The sequence below is a fragment of the Schistocerca serialis genome, chromosome 3 (genome assembly GCF_023864345.2).
Source record: "Schistocerca serialis cubense isolate TAMUIC-IGC-003099 chromosome 3, iqSchSeri2.2, whole genome shotgun sequence".
Classification (NCBI taxonomy): domain Eukaryota; kingdom Metazoa; phylum Arthropoda; class Insecta; order Orthoptera; family Acrididae; genus Schistocerca; species Schistocerca serialis.
In genome coordinates, this window is record NC_064640.1 from 917850315 (window position 1) to 917868417 (window position 18103).

Consider the following 18103-nt stretch of genomic DNA (forward strand, 5'->3'; position numbering starts at 1 on the left):
TTCTAATGTGAAACTTATTTTTGAAAATCATTACAAAATTATTGTTAATAAAACTTGTAACATAATATTGGTTAAAACACTAAAGCTGGCAGTCTTCATAAACACAGATGAATAGGCACGAAATCTACAGTTGGTTGCTGACTTGCCAACAAGGACGTCACTGAGTTAAGCGACATCCAGGGTGAGAAGGAGGGTGGAAATTATCATGTTATAGAGCATCTTGAGGAGGAATGTTTACATCTGACATGAGGTCGTAACAACCTAAAACTGTCCGCCTAGTACGTATTAGCATATTTCACACAGAAGTAATAATATGCGGAAACCCATTATACAGATGGTTGTCTTCAAAAGCAGCATTTATTTGTATAAATGACTATGAAATAAATTAAAGCTGTTGTAATACAATGCCATGAGCAGAAGGAAGGTTGCTACTAGAGTTACTATCATCAGGTTGTGATTATCATTAAGGCACTGCTCAGCATACTTTCCCATCCTATCAAACGTTGCGAACATATAATACAGGTGGCCATGGCCCAACACACCAACAATGAAAATCTTGCTAACCGTGCTAACGCTATATTACATGATCAATAATTTAATGCACAGTCTGCATTTTCTGCTTTGTTCCAAGGCTAATTTGGAGCAGGAATACGTTGTTTTTTTTTTTTTTTTTTTTTTTTTTGCAGATATCTGTATGAAAATCAATGTTAAATATCATAATGTCAAAGGAAACTCAAATGCAGGAAAAGTGGTAACACAGAACTATTAATGATGAGAAAACATTGTATTGAGACAATGGACTTCTGTTGGGACCAACAAAAGTGAATGTAGAAAGTGGGAAAACTTAAAATTTGGGAACATAAAAATTGGGTTTTACTGTACATGGTTTTCCTGCCTTCTGTTGGCAGCATGTCCTTTAAGATGGCAGGCTGTTCCCAAGCCACTGAATAAAAGTTCTCTTCACTCTTCCAGGGCCATAAGCAAACATTGATGGGTCCATAAAAGAACCTAAGTCTAATAGGGAATATACAAGATGATCTGAACACCAAAGTAGGTCAGGCACAAAAATCTGCAGCTAGTAACCACTGTCTATGGATATAGAAGATGGCATCAACTACACATAAAACAAAAGTTCCCTTATTCGCCTCCACCTACTGGGATTTACTCATTACAGAAGCAGTCAAAACACAAACAGAAAAGGACTTATTCAACAGAGTCACTAGATTCCAGATTAGCAAAGTGTGGGAATCAGCTTTAGTGCCACTGACTGCAGAGAAACGAATTCAATGGGATTATACTGATGGGGGCTCGAAGTCAGGACAGCTAGGCCAGCACAAGCACAAGTTGGGGTCCACACAGCTTGAAGCTGGGCTTTCTTACAATCTGTGTGTGTGTGTGTGTGTGTGTGTGTGTGTGTGTGTGTGTGTGTGTGTGCGTGCAGTCCTTGGGTCACTTCTCCAGCAGGGGGCTCTGAATGTTAACGTCCTCCACTATATGTTAACAGCCTTGTTTTCTGGCACCTGCTTTTCTCTAGTGAACCAATATATAAACTGGCGAGCCACTATGGCTCACCAGTCAGACCTGAAGATGAAGAGCAGCTGCCTCACTGAAATATTGTGCATTTTCCAAGACATCATCTGCTGGAACACCTCGGTATAAAACCTGCTGGTAGAAGCAAACTTAGTGGGAGGACACCTGAAGGTGATTTGCCAAATGCTTCGTGTTTAGCAGTTCAAGGAGGACTTGTGGTCAGAGAAGCAGCAGGAACAATGCTGTAAAAGCATCCACATTTTCAAGACTTATGATTCCCAACTAGGAACATAGAAATAATTTGCACTCCAGTTATTAGGAAGAATGCAATACTTAAATTGAACACAATTAATAAAGAAATGAAGGAGTGGAAGGACTGACAACAGAGGCTTGGGGGAATATGACATATGAATATATGTGAGTAATATCAAAGGAATATATGTCAAAACTGAGAATATCAGGGTGAATGAGGGATTGGGGGAGGAGGCAGGGGGCAAAGTGGCCAGGAAAGGTTAGCATAAGTTTCCTGTGTCAGTAATTCAAGACAGTGAAGTCTCAACATTATTTTCAAGAAATCCATGAGAATAATTATTGAAAGAGGACATATAATTCTTTGTACATCACCCCAGTTATAATGCTGAAATACAGATCAGAACAGAAGGGAAAAAAACATGAGTATTATCAAAAAATATACTGCTAAGCATTACCGAATATCAGTGGGATATGATTTATTCATACATGAAGTAATTCCAATGCTCGTGATACTGGTAGCAGACTAACTGACCCAGGTATAGGTGAGCTTAGAAATCAGTAATGCAGTTCTGAAATTATGAGACACTGAATATCTGTTTCATTAAATGTAAAGGGAGGGCAAAAACTGATAACCGTCGGTTCACTAAACAGGGAAGATTATAATGATGATAATAATGATGCTGATAATAATAATAATAATAATAGCAGCAAAAATAAGGAACCTGTAAAAGAAAAGGATTTATGAAAAGCAGTCCGAGGGGGAAGGAGTATCACAAGAACCATAGGGCAACAATAAAGATTGATTCAAAATTACAAAAAAGAAAACAGTAATTGAAAAAAAGACTCCATCCAAAAATAAAAACATAAATGGGAAAATATGGAAACTATTATAATAGAAAGAGAAAAGCTTACAAAGAGCCTGTGTAAATAACAATCTGAAATTGTGATGCGGAATATTCAGCTGAGAAAAAGCTTACAAATGACAATCTGGTACCAGGAAGTTATGCCTAAACTGCAAATGAAATATCAAGCAGAGGGCCTTTTTAATGTGTGTGAATACTGTACCTTGGAAATGTCCGGTCCCTGAGATGGCTGCCAAGAGCACAAAACAAGAATATTTATCATGTCCCAGCAACGATATTACTGGATGAACTTTGATAACGTTGTAAATATAAATAGATTCAATTCATAAATTACTTTCTATAGCAAATGGAAACAGTTTAGCTGCTCAATGCAGTTGATAAAATAATCTCTTCAGTCATCAGCAAAACAAAGGAATATTAGAATAATGTAAATAGTTTAGATTAAATTAGCAGAAAAGAGAAATGAATTTGATATACTGAGGTTATAAGCTATGGTTGCTTAACTTAATCTAACAGATATGTAGTGTGAAACATATTATTACCAGAACCACATAAACTGACATCAAGCAACTATTTATTAGAAGAGAAACCAAATGCATAACAGTAAGATTTACAATTCAATGATGAGAACACACATATTCATTCAAACTGTTACTTTGTTCATGCAGACAGCCAGGTCATAGTTTGTATGGAACTGAAGTTTATGTACTGCAATTAAAAATTACCAAAGCTGAAGGAGTACAAATAAAAACTGTTAATTATAAAAAAGGATTTTAGTGTTATGGCATTCCGATTTCAGAATTCACTGATAAATAGTGTGAAAATGCTCTTTATCAACAACATTTATGAAATACACATTACAGAAACTGCAACGAGTATTAATACTCTAGGCAGCTATTGTAACATCTATTCTGATTCTGAAATCTAATAACATTTGATTAACTTTAATTCAATACTAACTTAACACTTCTTCAGCTTTTGTAGTGAGTGAAGAAACTTTAACATTAAGGTCACATCCCAACTAATGTTTCACAGCAATTACAAACTGAAAAATTAACAGACACATGCAAAAGATAAAAAAAGACAAAGAACAACTGTGTTGGTATACATCGATCTATGGGTAGCAGCCAATACACTCCCAAATTTGAGCACAATAAATAATAGTAATTTTGTTTATTATGTGGATGAGGTGGCTTGAAGGCTCAGTAGGTCATGTGTCTGGACAGGACTTAAGATTCTGGAGCTATAATTTCTTTTGTTGTTCAATATGATAATCACCTCTAGCAATGTCCTTCAAACATGAGTGAAATGTGCTAGTTGACATAGCAGTTGTGGTTCGATATCTTGTTAAATGATACGTCTAGGAGAGGTTTTCCCTAGGTTGCAGGATGGAAAGAATGAACTGCCCATTACGATAATTCTTTATAACATACCACATCATTAAAACCACCCTATAGACTGATGATAGCTTTACATTTATATGTCTAATGAAATGTTATTTCCAAGCTGATGACACAAAACCTATTTAACAGAAGACATGAATGCCAAGAAGTATTTAAGCTACTGAAACCACCAATGACTTTAGACCAAAACAACTACTACAACTATTTCCTAGAAGTGTGTTGAAAGTTCTATGCCCCAGACAAGAAGTGAAGTGTTGGCAAATTAGAGAAAACAAAGTTGGACAAGACCAGTCAAAACCCAGATTTGATGCAAATAAATGAAGCTATGACTGTCATGTTGCACAACACTCTCATATCCCAAGGCTTCAGGAAATTTTATCTGTCATGGAGGATGGTCAAAATATAACTGCACTTCAAATGCCATTAAGGATCTGTACAGCCACAGCTGTATTTTCACGATTTCTTCACAGTTCTGTACAATATTCTTCTTTAATATGTTATATGCACTACTACTACTACTACTACTACTGCTGCTGCTGCTATTCCATCTTTCACATTACAATTTGAGTGACACTGAGGATCTCAAGTCTTTTCTTGCCACTTAAATTCACCAAGTGGGACTCTCATTGTTTGTAAAAGGACACCCATGTTACTTTGATTCACACAACACTAAATGGATTTTTTTCTGTTAGGCCATAAAGCACCAAGATATTCCATTCAAAGAAGTATTGAAGGTGAAAAAGAAATCACAACACAGTTGTGATAAAAAGAAATATGAACTTCCTCAATGTATTGAGAAAAAATTACCTTTATATTTTTGCTATATAATCACTTTTTACAACTGCTTTCTGTTTAGACTGATCTGGAGGAGGAGGAGGGGGAGGGGGAGGGGGAGGGAGAGGGGGAGGAGGAGGAGGGTGATATTAGTGTTCAACATTCTGTCAACAACAGAGCAAGAGCTCGGATTAGGGAAGGACGGAGAAGGAAAGTAGTCATACCCTTTTGGCGGCATTCACCTTAAGTGACATTTGTCTTAAGTGATGTAGGGAAATCATGGAAAACCTAAATCGGGATGGCCAGCTGCAGGTTTGAGCCATCATCCTCCCAAATGCGAGTAGAGTGTGCTAACCACTGCGTTACCCCGCTCAGTTAAATTGATCCCAAATATGTACAATACTGTGAACCTTTTCCCCTTCTCATATTTTATCACTGTCTTGAAGACACTTTATATTCATAAACTTTGCCATAACTTCTGTAATATTTTGCTATGACACTCAGCAACAACAAGAATGAAGACAATATGAGATATTTCCTTACTGTGTTATTACTGACCTAATACTATTACTGCGGTTAAGGCGAGGCACAGGTGATGCTGTAGCATCACGCTGGTGCATTAATAAACGTGTGTGTGTGAGGCTGGCTCGGTGTTGCAGCTGTGCAGGCAGTGAACACAGAGATTCAACACTGTCGGCCTCCACAAGCCCAACTGAAAGACAAGAAAGCATGAGCAGCTAAACACATCACACAGAAAACAAACTGAGAAAAAATTTTTAAAAGTAGAAAACAGTATTGGCATTTAAACTCTTCAGTCTTTTCGCACAATATCAAAGCAATCAACTGCACATTTGATACAGTGGATTTAAAAAAAAAAACATTGTTTTTTGAGCAAAAGACTGAGGTGATATGTTTTATTGTTTCAAATGAAGCAAGTTCCTGGGGTATGAATACTGAATATTTGTAATATGTACTGTGGTCAATTGATTCTGAGAGATAAACCTTTCCACTAATTTCGTGTTCCTAGAAGATCCATTAGTTTTCATTCCATTTATGTTTTGAAATCCTTCCAGATACTGTACAATCATGCTAAGCGTGTCACCACGTTACAAATGCAGGGGGTATACAGGGTGTCCCAAACTTTAAGTATTGAAATTATAAAGAGGATTGAGACTCTTAAACAGGAACTTAATTATAAAAAACAAATGGTAAAAAAATGAATATTCAGTTTTTTATTGAAATAAACAGGAACAGCATACACCACAGAGCAACAACTTACATCTTACAAAGCGACAACTGTCAGTCTCAATACAGGAATTACAATGGCATATATAATTTTGCCCAACTGAAATCTCTCTTTTGTATATTATACAATAAGACACACAGCTAGAACTCTACCAAGCAGTCCCACTTTAGTTTCTATTTGTGTTTCATAAATCAGTAGTATATAGCAAACTAATAGGGGGGGAGGGGGAACCACAAGTATTAAATCTGGCAATCAGGCTGGGCGTGGGACAGGATCTCCCATTGTAATCCAAAGATATGGTACCTGTAGTTCAATTACTCATGGACATTAATACTAACTCTACGGTGAACATGTTCACTGCAGTGTCCAGCTATCAATGTTCGATTCTCTGGTATTTTCAACGAATTTTAAGGTTGCAAATGCATTTAGGGCACATCACCATACACACTCAAGTAGACTGCCTGCATTTGCAGCCTCATGAATGATTGAAAATGGCAAAGAAGTGACCATTAACAGCTGTCCAATGTAGTGGACAAGTGCACCAAAGGTGCAAAGTAGGATGGTAAACCATCCTATTGAAACTGTATCCTCTCTCAGACAACAAGAGGTAAATTCTCCGGCAACTTTGCCAGTGTACAGGGTGAATCACCTACAAGTTTTACCACTTTCATTTTGTGAATCATTTGAGGTATGAAACTTATGTTTACGGAATATGACAACACACAGATGGGCACATAATTTTGCTGCATGTTGATTTCTCTTGAATCTTGTATCAACTGAGATATCGAAACAAGTGTTTTTTAAATAGAAAAATATACTTTTTAACAGGATTTGAAAGCTCATAAAAAAACAAATACAATATTTTAATGGTTACTGACAATGGTGCTGAAACATTTATTTAAAATATCTGAGATAAATGAGCTAAAATTGAAAGTTGATTTGGGCAGTCTGCTACTGCAGTGTAAACACTGCCACGTGGGGCACTCATGTCAAACTCTGTCTTTGTATTAAGCCTTCTGACTGTTCACTTGTTCCCACAAAAACTATTCGCTTAAACATGAGTATGTACACACATCTGAAATTGTTTTCCCAAGCCCTTTCTGATATGCTATATGTTAGCATATAGTTCCAGTTACAACAATTGTTGCTAACAATCTATTACAAACTGAACTATCAACTCATAATCATCTGACTCTATAGCTTGCACCTATTATTTATGATGTGGTATTAACAAGTGCTCTACCAGTGCCCTCCACACTGTGTTCTTTGACATGAGCATTTCACAAGCTAGTTGATGGGTTGTTATTGATGAATCTCCTCCCATATGATAAACAATATCCTCAAATTTTACAACAGTGACAATTCTTCCTCAAAAACCTTTGTGATTTGAGCAACCAAATTTCTCTTAAGCTATTGTTTACAAATCAAAGACCTTTGTATTGAGGTTCAAAGAAACTACAGTGGATTTGTTGTAATGGTCCACTGTAAACCACAACATTGATCCAATAAGTATGAACTAAATCATTGGTTCAGTGCCACTTCACTTACCCAAAAGCTCAACATTAGATATCCCTTCACAACAACAAAAAAAACTTTTCCTGTGTAAAAAATCTTCATGGAAATCTTTCCCTGAGGACTAAATACTACAATTGTAGCAAAATGACGGCTATACACTAACATGTACATGGTTACCATCTTTGAAATTAACAGCAACAGGTGTCTGGAGATATCCTGGCCACACTGTGTATACATACACAGCTTTAAACTGCTCAATTTTACTTAACCCGAGTAACTCAGAAATTATTTGTCTAGCTTATACACAAATAAATGGCTGTATTTTGCAAATCATGGGACCCTTTTATTTCTCTCTTTTGTTTAAGGATTTGTTCATTTAAAATGTTAGACATATCTAAAAACAAAGATGATGAGACTTACCATACAAAAGCGCTGGCAGGTCGATAGACACACAAACATGTTTGTGTTTGTTTGTGTGTCTATTGACCTGCCAGCGCTTTTGTTTGCTAAGCCTCATCATCTTTGTTTTTAGATATAAAATGTTAGACAGTTTTACAAACACCAATCCTATCATTCCTGCATGATATTGACTTCCATGTAACCAATAATAAGTCATATGGTTTGCAGGAGGTTGCTGAAATTTAAGGGACACAAAAATTAAGAAAGTTACTTGTAAGTTAATAAAATAATGTCTGAGGTTTACACGTTGTTCTCAGGCAAAACAGTGTTACCCAAGTTAATTCAAGTATCTGGGAACTGTTGAATTATGAAAATATTGGCAATATATCTAACTTGCATATTGCCGGCAGCCTTAAATTTTAAGCACACAGTTATGAATTTACGAATTTCATATTTTACAAACTGATGTGTCTTGGTCACCTAATGAACAACATACCTGCAGTTGTCCGAGCGGGCAGTGAGGCTGTGTATGTGGAGCTGTGTCGCAACCAGGCACTGTATGGACTATATGACTGCAATTCGGCATAATGAGTTGCAGTTGTGTCTGAAAGAGAGCCATCAGTTGAACGGAGAGGAGATGAACGTGGAGGGAGACTTTGTGATCCCAACAGAAGTCGCTCACGGACACTTTGTGACAGCTTATATTGTTGTTGTTGCTGTTGTTGTTGTTGTTGTTGTTGTTGTTGCTGCTGCTGCTGCTGCTGTTGCTGCTGCTGCTGCTGCTGGTGATGGTGGTGGTGGTGATGTTGTTGCTGTGGCTGCTGCTGTTGGTGTTGTTGTTGATGATGGTGATGTTGCTGTTGTAGGTCTGCACTACATGTCTGTGTCCCACCAGACACTTTCAGCTTTGTTCGTGGCACTGCAGCTACTTGTGCTGTACGAGTTTCACCTCCACCCTTTCCCCCACCACTTGATGGTCTCTTCACATAACCAAAACTTTGAGGTACTCCTCTTACTTTACCCCCACTGCCACCACTACTCTTACCCTCCCCATTCGAACGTAGGGATGTTGCTGGTCTTGCCATTTTCTCTCCACTGCCATACTCCCGCTCTTTAGGTGGTACTTCATCCTTCACACCTGTGAAAAGATTCCCTTGTAAGCAAAAACCCAAAATGTGCCTGAGAATTTCAAATATGATGCTACAGCAAAAATTAGAACAAAGTATTCAGAAGACTCCTTGATTCACAGTATTTTACAATTTTGATATTGTTTTATTACCAGTTCATACATGGAATTAATAAAACACATGTTCATGTACATTAAAAAACTAGCTTCTGCAGCTGTCAGAAATAGCAAGAGCAAGTATCTTAATATAAATGTATGTTATTGGAAATGAGTTGTCAATATCTTTAAGCTTATGTGATGCACAGGCCTCGTGTGTAATGAAAAACTTCTTCCAACACAACTGCAGTTTTACTGAAGTTCTGCACTCAGAACGTATAGTATGTTGTTATTCCACCACACTCTTTGTAAACAATCTGCTAATTTTTGTAACTATGGCACTTGCAGCACGGAATGCAAAGTAATGGTCTACCTCCAGATGACTGACAGCATTTAAAAGTGCATATACAAACTTCATTTTCGACATAAAATTTAACAATGTTAAATCCAGTGACAAAATACTATTACCACAATCATCACCCAAATCATAAATAAGCATAATTAAAATATTTCACTTTCATACCAAGTAACAGTATGCTGACAGTGTGTGTGCCTATATATACATTCCACATAGGAAAAATATATTAAAAAACAAAGATGCTGTGACTTACCAAACGAGAAAGCGCTGATAGACAGACACAATAAAAAACACACAAACACACACACAAATTTCAAGCTTTCACAACCCACGGTTGCTTCATCAGGAAAGAGCGAAGGAGAGAGAAAGACAAAAGGATGTGGGTTTTAAGGGAGAGGGTAAGGAGTCATTCCAATCCCGGGAGCGGAAAGACTTACCTTAGGAGGAAAAAGGGACAGGTATACACTCGCGCGCGCGCGCGCACACACACACACACACACACACACACACACACACACACACACACACATATATATATATCCATCCACACATATACAGACACAAGCACACATATGTAAAGGCCCATGTTTAGAAGAGACTTTCCAGACACAAGAGAACTTATAGGAAATTGCAACTAAGATTACATAAAATATCACTAACTTAAATGAAACTAAGTGTATATTGCTGTTTGAGGAAAATACACCACTAACAATGAGTGAAACCAAAAAATTAAAAATTAACATAGAAGTTACTCACTACACAGTGCTTCTCATTTTCAGAGCTACACGTGATTTTTGCATGGATAAACTTTATCCTAAACCTTCCAGCTGCAGCAAATCTATAATTTATTCTGTAAGTATCACACTGTAGCACTGTACCTCTTCAAACTATGTTCCTCGTCTAACCATAAATAAATATGTCATAAGAATAAATCTTCTCCAACTTCCAGCCACACTCAATAATTACACATCCACAAGCTTTCAAACAAGTGCCCCACGGGCATTGTCAAATGGTAACTGACTGCTGTGTGCTTATTGGCCTCATACTTATATACTCAGTGTACTTGTTGTGATGCCTCTGGTGACTCTCCTGTATACATTATGACTGAGATGTCCACTAGGTTTTAAACGGACAAGGTCATCACCCTCTTTTTGGGTATGGCTGTATCTTGAAAAGATTGAGTAGTTATACCACCGCAAAACATGCATTAATATATTAAACACACAGCATTCTGTGTGAATATATGCAGTACATTATTCTGCAATGTAATGTTTGAAATACTTTTTATTCCAGCTAATAACACAGTAACTGGGACTACTAAAATCATCTACAAATGACTTGGCTTCAATATAACTGATGTGTCAACAAGAGTATCTTGGTGGCATGGAGGAATGCATTGTACTTACATGCAGAACACTTACACAGATGCACTCATCCAGTCTCTCTAAGCATCTGCATTTGACTTTAAGCACCACAAACCAATATGTGGGCAACATGCAATTTGTTTTATTATGAAACAAGATCAATAACAGCTGATAAGAGAAGAAAACTGAAGTTAGAAATAATTAGTATACACAAGAAAAGCAAATATAAAAATATTTAGAAAGGCGAAAAATTCATAAATCTGTGGTCAGAGAGAAAATTCTCACAGCCAACATACTCATTCAAAAATAAAAAAAGTTGAAGTTGCAGTTTCAAAATGGTAATCTAAATCAGAGGGACAAAATAAACTGACAGGATTAAGAGGGACTGTGGCTGTGGCAGAGGCTGTTCAGAAGAGACTTTCCAGACACAAGAGAACTTATAGGAAATTGCAACTAAGGTTACATAAAATATCACTCACTTAAATGAAACTAAGTACCATAAAATGGGCTACGTATGTAAGGTGTTACTGAAGGCCTGAGAAAAACAACATACACAATTGATAAAACAAATGAAAATGTGTATCATGACAGCAAAACAAATTTAATTGTTTTTAATTAAGACGGTAAAAGAGAGGTTGAGTGGGCGGTATAGGAAATAAGGGGAGACAACAAAAGTGCTATTAAGACACAAGGTTGCCAAGTGGACTAAAAGGTGATGGAAGGGCAAGGGAGATGATGGTGAGCAATTATATTCATATTATTACTATTATTTAGTAGAATTATTAGCACCAGTAGTAGTAGATAATGGAGATTAATAAGGAGGAGGAAGTTCAGTGGGCATATATAATTAGAGCAGGATGGATGAATTAATGTAAACTGTCAATAAATGGCTTTAAGGTTAAACAGTGAGTTGCAGGAAAAGTCATGCATGTACAGATATTAAGCATAAATGTTGAGTGCAAGTATCAGAACACAAGGATAACCTAATAATAATTCACATTATTGATGATAATGATATTGCTCTAAGGCACTGACTGAATGTCTCACAAACTTACAAATGTCTCATATTGGAGTATTAAGGAGTGTTAAGGCAGAAGGGAATAATTCTCATTTTCATGACTTCTTACTGGTTATAGCAGCATACATGGTTATTAAAGGCAGGAACATGTGGATAAGCATGGACTAGATACAGAACCCTTTACAAGCATGTATCATGAGAAACTTTTTAACATGAGGAAAGACAATTTTCATGCATGGTATTTGTAAATGGGATTAAGGCATCACATATATCTCAAAGTTGTGAAGTATTTCTGAGGAAGGCTCTGAAGCCAGCATACATCCAAAATAGTACTATTTGTGTTTCATTGGATTTGCAAGTCCTCAAAGACACAGAGAGATGTTGAAAGCTTAATGAACTTAGGTTTGGGGTCTTTAGGGTCTTCTCATTAATCTTCATGGACTGTGAATGAAAGTCACTCATTAAAATAGCCTCCCTTATTGTTTCAAATAGTAGACCCAGCGATAAGAGGTTGTTTTCACCTAACAAGTATGACATTTTTTATGTTACTTACCCATCCTTCGCAATTTTTCATTCTTCTCTGGCCTACGTGCTGTCTGCCCATTGTTGGGAGATGAACGTGGCCTCACCACTTCCAAGTCTGATTTTCCTCTCTGTAATCCTCCCTCGACATACTTTTTCCACTGGTTGTTGGAAACTTGTCTGCAATACAAATAAGAAATTTAAACAGAGCACAAACAGGATGGATAATTTAAAAAATGGACAAATGAATGAAATGGAAGACTTACCTGAAGGCACTATAATCAGTTTGCTGACTGCTGTCAGACTTTTTTGCATTAGAATGAGTACCGACGACCCTGTAGACTACTTGAGGCACCTCACCAGGATTAAATGATGCAGACACTGTTTTTTTGTTGTTGGAGACAACAAGCTTACTACTCTGCGCAGTCTTCTGATGCTGCTGCTGAAAATTGTATTTCATCTTGTGATATGACGATGTATAAAAGAAAGAACAACAATTCAAGTCATGACACAATAACACTCTTCCTTTTACAACAACCTGTCACAAATGGAAAGAAAGTAATGTGTGCACCAGCTATTTGTGGGACATGTTAACATCATGCAAATGGACAATATATACAGTGTCTTGCATAAGGCAGAATTTCTCTCCAATTTTTCTTTGCAAACACAGGAATTAAGAAGAGCTACAACATCCAAAAGATAGAACAAATAGATATTGAAAAATTCTATGTAGATTGTATACAGAATAGGCAGTAAAGATAACCCACTCCCACACACCGGGAACACTGAGCAGAAGGTAGGTATGTAAACAAGAACTGGAACATGGCACCTCAGTTATATGACAAAACACTGCCCACCCTCCTCCCTCCTCTCCTGCCACACCCCCTCTCATCTCTCTCTCTCTCTCTCTCTCTCTCTCTCTCTCTCTCTCTCTCTCTCTCTCACACACACACACACACACACACACACACACACACACACACACACACACACACACAGATATATTTATTTTTCCCAGTGTTGAATGTTGAGACCTGATTGGGCCACAAAAAATTTAAAAGAGGAATAAACAACTTCCCTGTTGGGACACCATACTGGGTCCATGTACGTCTTCTGTGCTCTGGATAAGAATGCAAGCTTGAAGACTGAAATACCATCTTCCAGTACTTGTCTGTATTCCAAGCTACCATTCCACAAGTCCACAATACAGCAAATTATTATATTTACTCATTTCTAGGATGTCATTAACACACTATTTGCCATTAACAGACTATTTTGACCACTCCGCAGACTTTACTAGTGACAGTAATCTACCAAGAATCCACTGGAAAAAAAATTAATATCAATAGCTCAGATGGGAAGTCAAACAATGCACAGAAGGGAAGATTGAAAGGTTGGCGGAATATTTATAAGAGCTATACAAAGGAAACATACTTGAAGACAATAATAGCGACAGAGAAGAGGAAGTGGACAAAGGTAAGATAGGAAAGATGATACTGAGAACAGAACTTAACAGAGCACTGAAAAGCCTAAATTGACACAAGGAACATTGAGTAGACAGCATCCCCTCAGAATTGGGTCGAACATACTGCCATAATACTGAAGCATCAATTTAATTATTCATGGTTGCAATGTACAGGCGAATTATTTCAAGAAGACTGGAAAGACTGGTAGAAGCCAACCTTACGGAACATAACTTTGGGTTCCAGAGAAACGTCAGATCTATAAAAGAAATAACTGACCCTTCATCTTCATCCATACTCTGCAAACCACTGTGAAGTGCATGGCAGAGGGTACTTTGCAGTATTCCTGCTATTGGGGCTTCCTCCTATTTCACTCACGCATGGATGTGGGAAGAAAGACTGTTTAAATGCCTCTATGGGAGCTGCAATGTATGTAAGTTTGTCCTCATGATCCCTAGAGAGTGATCCACAAGGGGTTGTAGCGTGCCGGTCGCGGTGGCCGAATGGTTCTAAGCGCTTCAGTCTGGAACCGCGCGACTGCTACCGTCACAGGTTCGAATCCTGCCTAGGGCATGGATGTGTGTGATGTTCTTAGGTTAGTTAGGTTTAAGTAGTTCTAAGTTCTAGGGGACTGATGACCTCAGATGTTAAGTCCCATAGTGCTCAGAGCCATTTGAACCATTTTTGGTTGTAGCATATTCCTAGAATCGGCTCTCAGCTTATATACATCTGCAGAGATTTATGTGCTTATCTTTTCCTGTAATTTTTTTCGTAGTATATTCGCTAAATTTCATGCATGTTTCTCTGTTTAAGGGGTTTACTCACATGTTTCTGTAAGTGTAAATTCATTTAGTCTGTAGTGCAGTAGTTGCTCACTCAGCAGCCAGCTAATTAGCTCATTAATGCATCAGCGTCCATTGGTGAGACATCAGGAGGGTAGCAAGTCGCATATCTAGGACTGTCTGCTCTTATAGTTAACTTCTTCAATTAGTCTTCCTAGGAAGGCTAGGATGTGTGCTTGCTGCTTGCAGATGCAGGAGCAGCTGGCTGCAGTTCGCAGACAGCTGAATGTGCTTTCAGCTATGATCAGTCACCTTCAGGCTGCTGCCTCAGCGTGTAGTGGTGGCGGAGAATCTGGCGTCACATGGGACAACTCTAATGTTACTTGTTTTGCACATGGGTTCTGCTTCCGAGGCACTTTCTAGTGCACCCAAAGCGGTCTGGAGAGTTATATGCCTAGTACGTGGATAAAGGATGGAAAAGACCCACCATGGTTTAATAACAAAGTTTGGCGGATGCTGAGGAAGCAGTGGCTGTTGCACTCTTGGTTCAAAAGAGAATTTGCAAATGATGACAAGCAACAGTTAGTAGATTCATGCATCTGTGAAAAGACCTATGCATGAAGCATACAACAACTACCTCAGTCACACCTTAGTAAAAGATCTGCTGAGAACCTGAGAAAATTCTGGTCACATGTAAAATCACTAATCAGGTCTAAGGCTTCCATTCAGTCCCTTGTTGACCATTTTGGTGTGACAGTTGAAGATAATAAAACAAAAGCTGAAGTTTTAAATTTCACATTCACAAAATAGTTCAAACAGGACAATCATACAAACATACCGTCATTTGACCATCAGACAGACTCCAGTATGGACCACACAGTAATAAGCATACCTGGTGTAGAGAAACAACTGAAAGTTTTGAAAGCAAATAAATCACCATGTTTGGATGGAACCCCAGTTCAATTTTACAAAGAGTACTCTATGGCTTTGGCCCCTTACCTAGGTTGCATTTATCATGAATCTCTCGCCCAGAACAAAGTCCCAAGTGTCTGTAAAAAAGCACAGTTGACGTCAATATATAAGAGAGGTAGAAGAGCGGACCTGAAAAATTACAGACCAATATCCCCAACTTATTTTTGCTGGAGAATACTTGAAAATATTCTCAGTTTGAATATAATAAACTTTCTTTAGACTGAGAAGCTTAAGTCCATGAATCAGCATGGTTTTAGAAAACATCACTAACGCGAAATTCAGCTTGCCCTTTTCTCTCATGATATACTGAGAATTGTGGATGAAGGGCACCAGGCAGATTCCATATTGCTAGACTTCCAGAAAGCATTTGACATGGTGCCCCACAGCTGGCTGGTAACAAAGGTAAGAGCATATGGAATACGTTCACAGATATGCGAGTGGCTTGAAGACTTTTTCAATAATAGAACCCAGTATGTTGTCTTCGATGGCGAGAGTTAATCAAAGACAAGGGTATCAGCAGGAGGGAAGTGTGATAGGACTGCTGCTGTTCTCTATATACATAAATAATTTGTCTAACAGGGTGGGCAGCAATCTGCAGTTGTTTGCTGATGATGCTGTGGAGTATGGTACGGTGTCTAAGTTGAGTGACTGCAGGAAAATAGAAGATGATTCAGACGAAATTTCCAGTTGGTGTGGTGAATGACAGCTAGCCCTAAATGCGGAAAAATGTAAGTTAATGTGAATGAGTAGAAAGATCAAACATTTAATGTTCAGATACAGTATTACTAGTGCCCTGTTTGTCACAGTCAAGTTGTTTAAATATCTGGGTATAACATTGCAAAGCGATACGAGGTGGAATGAGCATGCGAGAACTGTGAGAGGAAAGGCGAATGGTCAACTTCGGTTTATTGGTAGAATTTTATGAAAGAGTAGATCATCTGTAAAGGGGACCACATATAGGACACTGGTGCAACCTTTTCTTGAGTACTGATTGAGTTTTTGGAATCTGTACCAGGTCAGATTGAAGGAAGACATCAAAGCAGTTCAGAGGTGGTCTGCTAGATTTGTTACTGATAGGCTCAAACAACATGTAATTATTACGGAGATGCTTTGGGGACTCGAGTGGCAATGCCTGAAGGGAAGGCAACACTCTTTCTGAGAAATACTATTGTGAAAATTTAGGGAACCAGCATTTGAAGCTGACTGCCAAACAATTCTACTTCCTCCAACATAAATTGTGCGTAAGGACCATGAAGATAAGAGACAAGAAATTAGGACTTATACATAGGCATACAGACAGTCATTTTTCCCTTGCTCTATTTGCAAATGGAACAGAAAAGGAAATGAAAGGTAGTGGTACAGGGAACCTTCTGCCATGCACCATATGGTGGTTCGAAGAGTATCCATGTCTATGTAGATGTAGAAGAAAGCTAGTTCTTGAAATTTTGTAAGCAGGCTGTCTTTAAATAGTTTACATCTATCTTCAAGTGTCTGCCAGTCCAGTTTCTTCGACATGTCTGTGACACATACCCATGGGTCAAACAAACCTGTGACCATTTGTGCTCCTCTTCTCTGTATACATTCAAAATCCCCAGTTACTCATAATTGGTATGGGTACCACACACTTTAGCAATATTTTAGGATGGTTTGCACATGTGACTTGTAAGCAATTTCCTTTGTAGACTGATAGTGTTACCCCAGTATTTTATGAAGAAACCGAAGTTTGTTATCTGCTTTACCTATGACAGAGCCTGCGAGATTGTTCCATTTCATATCCCAAAAAATTTTACATCCATGTATTTGTATAAGTTAACTGATTCATTTCATATCCCAAAAAATTTTACATCCATGTATTTGTATAAGTTAACTGATTCCGACTGTGACTAATTGATACTGCTGTGATAGGATACCACACTTTTTTGTTTTATAGGCAATCTTTGCACCATTTTGAAATCTTATCAGTATATGACTGAATATTTGTGCAACTTTTTTCTGACAGTAATTCGTTATAGATAACACCATCATATGCAAAAAGTCTACAGTTGCTATTAATATTGTCTGCAAGGTCAATAATATGCAACATGAATAGCAACTGTCCCAACACACTGCCCTGAGGCATACCTAAAATTATTTTACATATGCCAATGACTCCATCTGAGATAACATGCTGCATCCTCCCTACCAAAAAATCCTCAGTCCAGTCACAAATTTTGCTCGACACTCAATATGATCATACTTTCAATAATACGCACAGATGTGGTACTCAGTCAAAAGTTTTTCAGAAATCAATAAATACTGCTTCTAACTGACTGCCTTGATCCAAAACTTTCAGGATGTCATGTGAGAAAAGCATGAGTTCAGTTTTACATAGCTGATATTTTTGAAATCCATACTGATTGTCATGGAAGAGGTCATTATGT

General features: G+C 37.8%; 1 protein-coding gene across 3 annotated transcripts in view; it reads right to left on the reverse strand.

Moving 5' to 3' along the window:
- The window catches only part of LOC126471177 (protein sickie-like), a 749505-nt gene that overhangs the window by 123629 nt on the left and 607773 nt on the right, over window positions 1-18103 (reverse strand). For all 3 annotated transcript variants that reach the window (XM_050099283.1, XM_050099285.1, XM_050099284.1), the window contains 4 exons: window positions 12733-12908; window positions 12498-12646; window positions 8479-9120; window positions 5381-5534 (listed from right to left, as the gene is read on the reverse strand). In XM_050099283.1, the coding sequence (XP_049955240.1) occupies window positions 5381-5534; window positions 8479-9120; window positions 12498-12646; window positions 12733-12908 (1121 nt within the window). The remainder of the gene's footprint in view (window positions 1-5380; window positions 5535-8478; window positions 9121-12497; window positions 12647-12732; window positions 12909-18103) is intronic.